This window comes from Bombina bombina, chromosome 4 (assembly GCF_027579735.1).
Source record: "Bombina bombina isolate aBomBom1 chromosome 4, aBomBom1.pri, whole genome shotgun sequence".
Classification (NCBI taxonomy): Eukaryota; Metazoa; Chordata; class Amphibia; order Anura; family Bombinatoridae; genus Bombina; species Bombina bombina.
The window spans coordinates 970,564,253-970,576,586 of record NC_069502.1 but is presented as its reverse complement, the minus strand read 5'-3'; the positions used below and the strand labels follow the sequence as shown (position 1 = coordinate 970,576,586).

General features: G+C 37.1%; 1 protein-coding gene across 1 annotated transcript in view; it reads right to left on the bottom strand.

Annotated features, from left to right (window-relative positions):
- CFAP61 (cilia and flagella associated protein 61) overlaps nucleotides 1-12,334 on the bottom strand; it is an 854,500-nt gene that overhangs the window by 808,493 nt on the left and 33,673 nt on the right. The window contains exon 3 of the mRNA XM_053712009.1: nucleotides 3,852-3,928. Within this exon, the coding sequence (XP_053567984.1) occupies nucleotides 3,852-3,928 (77 nt within the window). The remainder of the gene's footprint in view (nucleotides 1-3,851; nucleotides 3,929-12,334) is intronic.

The following is a 12,334-nucleotide window of genomic DNA, read 5'->3' as shown; positions in this document are numbered from 1 at the left end:
TCTCCATATCTTAGGAAAGAAAAAACTATGGCCCAGAACAAGTGGTGCACTAATGCTGGCACAGGACATAATAAGCAGTATTGCTGGACTGCGATAAACATTAGTACGCAACATAATATTACTAGTCCATAGAACACTAAGTCAGATTTACCAGAGAAGGTTTAGCGCACCCATTACTTTCACTGGATATTGCAACTGCACTAAATAGTGCTGATATTACAAGTTGAAAGTTATGGGTTGTGCCCCAGCAGAAGCCCAAATAGTACTAGAAGAATTAGTGAACTTGAGACTTGATTTAAAGTGTAAGGGCTAAAAAAAATCCAAAAACACATGAAAAACATATTAAAATAAATTATTACACTCATATATATATATAAAAATATGTTTCATACTGAAAACAAGTTTTAAAAGGGTTAAAGAGGGAAATATGACAAGGTGTTTGACTAGAAAGGGCTCCAATGTGTGTATGTTTATATATATATATGTGTATGTGTGTAGATATACATGTCTATTAAAAACAACAACATTAAAACATATTAAAATTGATAAAAAATTATATTGCACAGTTCAGGGTATTTGACTGGGAAGGCGTAAAAAGTTTTTATATATATATATATATATATATATATATATATATATATATATATATATATATATATAAATCTCAAAGTATGAAAGCCCACTCCAATGGGATTTCATAAATAGAAGTAGTCACTTTATTTGTGAACGTTTTCGGATCAATAAGATCCGTCCTCAGAAAAATGGGATTTATGAAATCCCATTGGAGTACACTTTCATACTTTGGTCTATACTCGCTTTTGCTGCACCCAGGGTTGTTGCATACTGATGTCTGGAGTGCACACTGTTTAAACATCTATCTATCTATCTATATCTATATATCTATATATATATATCTATATATCTATATCTATATCTATATATATATATATATATATATATATATATATATATATATATATATATATACACAGGTAGCCCTCAGTTTACGCCGGGGTTAGGTTCCAGAAGGAATGGTTGTAAATCGAAACCGTTGTAAACTGAAACCCAGTTTATAATGTAAGTCAATAGGGAGTGAGGGAGATAGGTTCCAGGCCCCTCTCAAAATTGTCATAAGTAACACCTAATACATTATTTTTAAAGCTTTGAAATGAAGACTTTAAATGCTAAACAGCATTATAAACCTAATAAAATAATAACACAGTACAGACTTCACTTGCATTTTTCTGCAAACAGTTCTTTCTATGCATTCCAATCTGGACTGATTTATAGACAGGAAGGTCTTGTTCCTTTGAAATCTGCTCGATAGCTCAGGTCTGGTTAAACTGATTAATTTCAGCTTGCTTGACTTTGCTGCAACACAAGCGGACAGCTCCCCCTACTGGCTATTTTAATAAATGCACTGCTTCTCAATGCTTTTCAATAGCAGTCACATGACTGTAAAAAAAGGTTGTTATTCTGAAACGGTGTAAATTGAACCGTTGTAAAACGAGGGCCACCTGTATATATATATATATATATATATATATATATATATATATATATATATATATAATATGTGTGTGTATACATGTATTTAGCTGTTTATTTGTGTAAACATGAATGTGCACACATATATACACTGGCTTTCACAAGTTTGGGGTCACTTAGACATTTCCTTATTTTCCATGTAAATATACATGAAATTAGTTTAACAAGTCATTAACAAGAAATAATTAATTTTAAGTGAAATAATAATTGTGCCCTTCAAACTTTGCTTTTGTCAAAGAATTATCCATGTGCAGCAATTACAGCCTTGCAGACATTTGGCATTCTAGTTGTAAATTTTTTAAGATAATCTGAAGAGATTTGACCCCATACTTCCTGAAGCATCTCCTACAAGTTGGATTGGCTTGATGGGCACTTCTTACATACCATAGGGTCAAGCTACTCCCACAACTACTCAAAAGGGTTGAGATCTGGTTACTGTCCTGGCCACTCCATTAAAGACAGGATACCAGCTGACTACTTCTACCCTAAATATTTCTTGCATAGTTTGGAGCTGTGGTTTGGGTCATTGTCCTGTTGTTGGAGGAAATTGGCTCCAATCAAGCGCCGTCCATAGGGTATGGCATGGAGTTGCAAAATGGAGTCATAGCCTTCCTTCTTCAAGGTCCCTTTCACCCTGTATAAATCTTCCACTTTACCACCACCAAAGCACCCCCAGACCATCACATTGCCTCCATCATGCTTGTCAGATGGCATCAAGCACTCCTCCAGCATCTTTTCATTTGGTCTCACGAATGTTCTTCTTTGTGATCCAAACACCTCAAACTTAGATGTGTCTATCGTTTTGCGGGTACTATTTAATAAAGCTGCCAGTTGAGGACCTGTGAGGCATCTGTTTCTCAAACTGGACACTCTAACATATTTGTCCTCTTGCTCAGTTGTACACTGGGGCTTCCCACTTCTCTTTCTATTCTGGTTAGAGCCAGTCTGTTCTGTGAAGGGAGTAGTACACAGCGTTGTAAGAGATCTTCAGTTTCTTGGCAATTTCTCACATGGAATAGCCTTAATTTCTCAAAACAAAAATAGACTGATGAGTTTTAGAAGAAAGTTCTTTGTTTCTGGCCATCTTGAGCCTGTAATCGAACCCACTATTGCTAATGCTCTAGATACTCAACTAGTCTAATGAAGGACAGTTTTATTGCTTCGTTAATCAGCACATCAGTTTTCAGCTGTGCTAACATAATTCCAAAATGGTTTTCTAATGATCAATTAGCCTTTTTAAATGATAACCTTAGATTAGCAAACACAACGTGCCACTGGAACACAGGACAGATGGTTGCTGATAAAAGGCCTCTGTACGCCTATGTAGACATTCCATAAAAATCAGCTGTTTCCAGCTACAATAGTCATTCACAACATTAACTATGTCTGCACTGTATTTCTGATCAATTTTATGTCATTTTAATGGAGAGAAAAAAATTCCCTTTCTTTCGAAATATAAAAAAAAATATATACACTTTTGAAGCATTCCCAGTCAAATAACTTGAAATATCCAATACCATTTTTAATCAATTTTAAATGTTTTAATGTTTTTTAATACATACTTCCCATTTCTATGTTCTTCACTTAGAAAAAAAATATTTTTCTTTTTAAATATATATTTCTATATATCAGAACATACAATATATATCTATATATCAATATATATCAATATATATATATATGTATATAATATTCATATAGATGTTATATACTGTAGGTATATATATCTATATATTTTAAAAATAACATTTACTTCTAAGTAAAAAACATAGGAATTCCCAACGCACCTTTGGCTTTAGCGCAGTTGGTCTAGCGCAGTTTTGGGTTAGCATGTGAGCAATATAAGGAAAGGGCTTTCTTTAGCACACCCCATAGATGTCTATGGGGGGAGGGATTTAGCGTGCTTGCAATATCCTAAGTCCTGAAGATAGTGCACCTGAGTCTCTCGCTTGCACGCTAACTTTGTGCTTTCATCTTGTAATACCAGCACTATTTTTTTACCTTGAGCGCAGTAAGCACTTATAAGTGATAAAAAAATGATCACCCCACTTATAGGTACTCTCGCCCTATATGTGCATTTTCACACTTTTTTTTTTTTTTTTTTTTGCAGATCCCCTCTAGGTTACCAGCAATGCGATTTTATGGATCTGACAACCTATGCTCAAAGTCAATCTATGCCCAGACTCATACTGCAGACATTTCAAGACAAGGGAGCATTTGCTTCTTCTTAAACACATTCCTACCCTGACGAACACCTATGTTTGAAAGAAGAAAGCAAAACTCTACATAACCAATAAACTCACCTGATGATCTCTTCAATGCACTGGGCTGAATATTCATCTTGTGCCACAAAAAGATGCATAAACAGCGTGTTTATAGGCTGAAAACAAATAACATAGACACTGTTATAAATATTGCTGCTCTATACAGTACAATCAGTGCAAATATTAACAATGTGTGAAGAAATGTTCTGGGAGCTGTTGTGCCTAAATTCTGCCACTTTCCCCCACAGATTATGTTTTTTTCATAGAAGAGTCTTGTTAGTGGTTTAAACCTAGTGTAATATAGTTATCAAAAATGGTTGTTTTTTGTATTGCATCTTGAGTAAATAATATACATTACTTTAAAAACAATTTATCTTAATAGGACATTAAACACTATGAGGACCATTTATCAAGCTCCGTATGGAGCTTGTGGGCCCGTGTTTCTGGCGAGTCTTTAGACTCGCCAGAAACAGCAGTTATGAAGCAGCGAACTAAAGACCACTGCTTCATAACCCTGTCCGCCTGCTCTGAGCAGGCGGACAGGAATCGCCACAATTCAACCCGATAGAGTACGATCGGGTTGATTGACACCTCCCTGCTGGCAGCCAATTGGCTGCGAGTCTGCAGGGGGCGGCGTTGCACCAGCAGCTCTTGTGAGCTGCTGGTGCAATGCTGAATACGGAGAGCGTATTGCTCTTCGCATTCAGCGAGGTCTTGCAGACCTGATCCGGATCAGGTCCGCAAGACCTTTGATAAATAGGCCTCTATGTGTCAGATTACGAGTGGAACGCAAAATTGGGCTTTCGCAAGCACGATATATGCACTCCACTCATAATACCAAGTGGCCAGCAATGCGAACGAGACCTCGCATTCACATTGCATAGCATAGAAGCTTTGCGCTCACGAGAGCTCGCTTTCATAGGCTCCAATGAGCTCTGGTTAATTTTTGGAACGCTAATTGTTACCACAAGCTTGCAGTAGCAATAACCAGTTGCTTGTAATGGCTTGTTATTTATCGTGTGCCCCTAAATGGGCGAATTTGCCCGTTTATGGGCACGTAACAAATTAAAGCTCCACTTGTAATCTATCCTTAAAAAAAATATCATTGCTTAAATTGTGTATTCAGAGCAAAGATTAGCCTGAGAATAATTTGGACATGAATTTTTAAAAATTAATTTTAGTTGTTTAAATATTGGGGGGGGGGGAAAGGTAAAGTTAATTTGTATAAAGCAGTGAGCGCCGCCATATTGTAACTGGTTACTTTTCTGTGCAGATTTTACTCTGCAATTAAGTTTTTTGTCTAGGCTTGATGTATTTTTTATGAATGGAAAAATTCTTGGTTTAAAGTCTAAATGAGATATTAAGGAAATCTTATCAGATCATGCAATCATAGTACTTGATCATTATATAAAGGCGCACAACATTAACAATATCAGGAGAATTTTTTTTATCTCTCTTCTGACCCCCACTTTAAAAGTTGTTTGAAAGAACGCTGGACAGAGTTTTACAATTTGAATTCTCTGTATAAGGATAAAGTCAAAATTTTGTGGGAAACATTCAAAGCAGTTATCAGAGGAGAGATTAAGGCCTACATTGTTCTGAGGAAACGGAAAGCCAGAGATATTCAATTAGCAAATCCGTTTCGTAATTCATTTAATATCTATATCAGTGACCCGACAAAAAAACATTGGGAAAAATATGTTCTAACCAGGCAAGAAAGATCTTTTCCTTAATCAAAAAAACAAACTTGAGGATTTAAGAACTCACTCTATTATAGGCATGGAGGGAGGGCAGGGAAATTTGGCCAGATACAAACATAAAAACATACTATTAAAACTATTAAGGTAAATGGTAATAAAGTACATGACATCCAAAAGATAAGTACATTTATAAAAGACTATTACGCCCAAGTGTTCACTGCTTCCCCAATCAACTCTTAAACAAAACAAAAATTCTGGGATAAAATTAAGACACCACAAATTTCTAGTGAAAATTTGGATAAAATGAATGCTTTAATCACGGATGAGGAGATTAGGGAAGCTATTAAGACGGTTCCATCTAATAAAGCTCCTGGCCCAGATCAAATACCAAGAGAAATGTACAAGTCACTTGTGGAAGATATTCTCCAAGTTTTACGGATTCTATTTAACAGTTAATATAATTTAGGGGTCATGAATTTTAACTATTTTACATCCTCACTAGTCTAATTCTTAAAAAGGATAAAGATCCTGAACAAATTGGTTCATACAGACCAATGTCTTTGCTAAATAGCAATTATAAGATATTGACTGGTATAATAGCACAACGATTAAAACCGTGTATGCATTTATTACTTCATAAAGATCAATCTGGCTTTATGACAGGAAGAAATTCAACTAACAACTTAAGGAAACTCCAGGTGGTAATATAATATTTTTGGCAGAAGTTACAAAGAGGGAAAACTAATCTCTCATCAGATTTTGCCATTTTGGCTATAGATGCGGAAAAAGCATTCGATACGGTCACATGGGATCATTTAATTTTTACTTTAGGGAAATTTGCCCTTACTGGATATTTTTCAAATTTTGTTCAACTGATCTATAATAACTCTCAAGCTTCTATTCTAGTTAACGGACTCCCTACTTCTTATATCCCCCTTCAAAAACAAAATGTATGCTTAACTGATAAATTTCTTTCTTTTCTGGGCATGGAGAGTCCATAACGTCATTCCAATTATTAGCGGGATATTCAACTCCTGGCCAGCAGGAGGAGACAAAGAGCACCCCAGCAAAACTGTTAAGTGTAACTTCCCTTACCCATAATCCCCAGTCATTCAGCTGAAGGAAAATAAAAAAAAGAAGAAACACAAGGGAATAGAGGTGTCTAAGGTTTACTCAAAAAAACTGCTGAATTATAACTTAAAAAGAGGACGGGGTCATAGACTCTTCATGCCCAGAAAGAAATTTATCAGGTAAGCATACATTTTGTTTTCTTTCCTATGGCATGGAGAGTCCACAACGTCATTCCAAATACTAGTGGGAACTAGCAGGGAGCTAGAGGACACAAAATGAATAGGGAGGGAGAACAAGGCAGGAGGACCTAAACAGAAGGCACCCCCGCTTAAAGAACCTTTCTCCCAAAAGAGGCCTTAGCCGAGGCAAAAGATCAAATTTGTAGAATTTAGAAAAAATATGCAAAGAGGACCATGTTGCGGCCTTGCAAATCTGTTCAACAGAAGCTTCATTTTGAAAGCCCAAGATAAGGAGACAGCCCTAGTGGAATGAGCCGTAATTCTCTCAGGAGGCTGCTGTCCAGCAGTCTCATATGCAAAAAGAATTATACTTCTTAACCAGAGGGAAAGAGAAGTAGAAGAGGCCTTCTGACCCTTACGCTTTCCAGAGAAAACAACAAACAGGGAAGAAGATTGCAGAAAATCTATCTTTAGTAGCTTGTAGGTAAAATTTTAGAGCACGCGCAACATCCAAGTCATGCAAAAGGCATTACCTATGAGAAGAAGGATTAGGACAAAAAAAAAAGGAACAACAACAATTTCCTGATTAATGGTTCGATCCGACACCACCTTAGGGAGAAACCCTAATTTCGTACGAATGACCGCCTTATCTGCATAAAAAATAAGGTATGGGGAATCGCACTGCAGAGCTGAAAGCTAAGAAACTCTGCTAGCGGAAGAAATAGCAAGGAGAAACAGAACCTTCCACGATAACAACTTAATATCAACAACATGCATCGGCTCAAACAGAGTTTTGTTACAAAACTTTAAGATCTAGGTTAAGACTCCAAGGAGGAGCAACAGGTTTAAACACAGGCTTGATTCTGACCAGGGCCTGAACAAAAGCTTGAATATCTGGAAAATCTGCCTGACGTTTGTGCAAAAAGAAAATCTGACCATTCAGAGTACTTACTGAAAAACCTTTCTCCAGGCCATCCTGAAGAAAAGACAAAATCCGGGGAATCCTCACCCTGCTCCAGGAGAAACCCTTAGATTTGCACCAAAAAATATATTTACGCCATACCTTATGGTAAGTCCTGCGAGTAACAGGTTTACGAGCCTGAAGCAAAGATCAATGACCGCTTCAGAAAAGATACGTCTAGACAGAACTAGGCTTTCAATCTCCAAGCAGAAAGCTTCAGAGAATCTAGGATTGGATGGAGGAATGGACCCTGAAGTAGAAGGTACTTCCTCAGACGTAACCTCCAAGGCGGAAGAGAAGACATCTTCACCAGATCCGTGAACCAGATCCTGCAAGGCCATGCAGGAGCTATTAGAATTACAGATGCCCTCTCCAGTTTGATACGAGCAATGACTCGAAGAAGCAAAGCAAACGGGGGGAACAGGTACGCCAGACTGAAGTTCCAATGGACCGCTAGATCGTCAATCAGAGCAGTCTGTGGCTCTCTTGATCTTGAACCGTACTTTGGAAGCTTGGCATTTAGACCTGGCGCCATCAAATCCAACTCCGGAACACCCCACCTGAGAGTAATCATTTGAAAACCTCTGAGCGGAGAGCCCAATCCCTGGAATGAAAAGTTTGCCTGCTCAGAAAAAACACCTCACAGTTGTCCACCCCTGGGATGCGGAAGGCAGAGAGGAGACAATCGTGAAACTCTGCCCACTGACAAAAGACAAAACAGAGAATGGCACGATTAAAAAGAGAATAGAAGAATATATAAGATAAGCCGGGAAAGGCTTATAACATAACCTCTAATCATCAACGGTAGGAAAGGGACAAAAAAAAAAAAGGTTAAGAATCCCTAGAGCATACATTTAAAATGTATCAAGCAAATTAAGCAATTATGATGCTTATAACAATAACAGTATATACCTATACTGAATCATAATAAATCAGGATAGAGATAAATCAAATAAATGTTGATAATCCCTAAACCCATACTATAAATGAGAAAGTCATAATGACTTACTTAGCTGGTATATTGGAGACTTACCAACTGAATAACAAGTGGTCAGGTTAATAACAATCTCAAGTATATATTTTTCTACCGCAGAAAAAATAAAAATAAATAAAACACGAACATGGATAATCCCTATATATATATATATAATATGTTCAAAAGGAAAGTTAAGCCGACAAAAGACTTATAACAATATACAGAAGATTTCCATAGTAGGAGGAAAATAAATCATGTAAATATTAATATTCCCCTACTTATCTTAAATATGCACAGCAGACACAAGATAAGATAAGCATTTCTAGCGATTATAACATAGTGATCATATATTCTACTGTAGAAAAGAAGGATAATATAAGTAGACCTAATGTTTAAAACATAGTCTATTTAAACCATAATGTAAAAGATAGGGATAAACCATGAAGATGGAAATAATTCCTAAAACATAAAGGAATGTGAGACAGGATAATTGGACATCATATTGATAACAATGCCCAGTATATACCTATACTTAAAAAGGAAAAGGATAAACCATGAACATGGTAACATACAGTTACAATGCACAAACTGTAGAAATTTGTAATCACCAGAAGGTGGGTATAAATAATATATGAATCCCTGCTAAATAGAAGAGAGAAAGAGATTAATCATATGAGAGACCCTCAAGACTTATCCACAGAATGATAGGAAAATGTATTCACCTTAATACATGACAATATAATAAAGGAGCATGCATTAGCAATAAATTGCCACCAAATGGTGGCAAATACGATTAAAAACACAGTATTTAAAATAAATCATGAAAAATAAAATTGTAGGATATATGATTTATTATAACAAACAATCTTCCCTCATATCCTAGAGGCAGTATTATCCGTACACATAAAATATTGATATAAAACACCTTAGGATGGGAATAAACCTCTATGAAGGTCTAGGCTGAATAGGTTTAAATGAGGTTCACATAGAGATCGTACTTAAAATTACATGATGAAGACATCTAAAATGCGCTCAAACCGCAAACCTCACTGCCCATAGTGGGAAATAGAAAAGCTATTTCCAAAATGGTGCTAACATAAATGTATGTCCGCCAAAGCGGATCTCACTTACTATGTAGACGAGGTTGGAACAAATGAAACACAAATATTCTGTATAGAGCCCAACGCTCACGTCTCTGAAAACAAAAACAGACCATACGTCTCCTATCAAGCAGAGCGAATGCTCACAGCTCCTCAACAGCATAGATGACTAGCTGCGCCATAGTATCCGCCCACAAAAGCGGTCTTCTAATATGAGGATAAAGGTACATAGCCGCATATAATAAAATAGAGCTGACACAAAAGCTAAACACCTGAAGCTTAGTTGACCAGCGAGACCCCTCTAAATTATTAACTTGATAACAGATGAGGGGAGAAATTCTTCAAATGTGGTCAACGCTATCTAGCATTTTACCAATAAAGAAGCATGCATTAGCCAGCGCCATATTATGTAAGCGCCATAACGGAGTGCATCATCAGGAGCGTAATATGGGACTTGCAGGTTCATGGGGAAAACCCTTCAGTCAATGTATTGGCACTTATTGCGATTGCCTAAAATAGCACTGCCAGAGAATATTTTCTAAAAAAGGCAGGCGGTAGTCTCCTCTCATCTAGCTGGAGAAGCAGCCGCAGCATCAGATAATGGCGCGCATTGATGTTATAAAAATATAAGCATAACACAGTCAGGGGTAGCCTCCTCTACTGAAGCCGGAGGTGCCGCTGCTGTCAATGAGAAACATACCAGCTAAAGGAGCTAGAGTGTAGATGCTCCATTATAAAGGTCCACACAAATAAATAAAAGCCTCAACCCCCTGTGTCATTTTTAACTGTAAACAAAAACTATGAGTTATGTTGAGTTATGTCAGAGGGAAACACCCAATAATGAGTGAACCGGAGCCTGTTTAAGGAGATGCGGGTAGATCCAAGCTGCTCAAATAACTGATATCCCCAACCGGGGATTTAACTAAGGTTTCCAGACCCATATAAGAGGGCACTAGAGGTGCCAGTTGGTCATCCTTCAAAGTCCTCCCTTTCCCTGATGACAGTAACAGTTATACTTGCCAAGGGAAGAGTTTAAATAAGGATATAAACGGACTTACCCTCCAGGATCTTCTACTGTGAAGCAGACACAGCACTTCCTAGTCTGTCAGCCTCAATTGACCGCTGGCAGGGACATGGAGAAAAAAGTAAAAACAGAGTAACCAACCCTGGTTTTCTATATAGGGGTAGCATAAATATTAGAAGTGAAGCAAAGACTACCTTGCCGCCTTCTAACTGCTAAAAGCCACCACTACTCTTACTAAAGAGATTGACGTGGACACAGCTAGACCCCAATCCTTACTTGCAGGGGAAAGTACCCATTAAAAGGATTAAATTCTTCAGACACTGACTTCGCACATCCTCCATTGACAAAGGCAAAAAGAATGACTGGGGATTATGGGTAAGGGAAGTTACACTTAACAGCTTTGCTGGTGTGCTCTTTGCCTCCTCCTGCTGGCCAGGAGTTGAAAATCCCACTTGTAATTGTCGTGGACTCTCCTTGCCATAGGAAAGAAAAGGGACTAAACACGGATGCCCTCTTTAACCCTCCCTATCTATTCAATCTTACAAATGAACCCTTGGCAATATTGCTTAGAAAAGATCTAGAAGGAATATGAATAGGACATGATAAAGTCAGTCTATCCCAGTTTGCAGATGATTTATTGATTTTTCTCAAAGTCTGATTATTCTGCAAACTGGATGATTTTGGCTCTTTTTCTGGCTACAAAGTCAATTGAAGCATATCTTAAATTCTGTGGTTGTATAAGCACAAGGACAGCTTACAAAATACTCCTTTTACAGAAATTAGTAATTATATTAGATATCTGGGTATCAAAATAAGCAGGAATCCCAATATATGGTACACTTTAAACTATGTTTCCATATGGGGTGAAATTAAAAATGATCTGCTTAATTGGTCAAAATTTCCTCTCTCCCTGTCTGGTAAGATCAACCTGATAAAAATGATGATATTTCCTAAAATCCTCTATTTAATGCAAAGTATCCCTGTATTTATCACTAGGAAGGATCAAGCATTTTTCAGACAGATCTGTTTACATTTTCTATGGAATAAAAAGAGGAAAGCACTGTCTTTCAATATGCTGACACTTCCCAGAGACAAAGGTGGGTTCCTGATTTATCTAGACCTTATTCCGTGAAAGCTTTATTGCATCTCAAAAGGAGTAAACTACCAGAAAAAATTAAAAATACAGTTAGCATAAAAAATATTAGATTAGCACTGTATAAGATCTGCAGATGTCTGGGGATTGACTCCTCATTTTCTAAATTTCTGCCTATTGTTGGGAATTCAGAGTTCCCTTATGCCCTAAATTCTAGATTTTTTCAAAACTGGGATGAGAAGGGTCTGGTACAAGATGCAAATCCTTCAATGACCTTAAAAGGGAATTTAATATAGCTAACAAGGAATTTTTTGCTTACTTACAAATATGCCACTATTTCATGGAACTGGTTGGAGACCATGTTAACAATCAGGCCTGGGACCTAATGACTCCTATTATTAATCTCTACAAAGCTGTG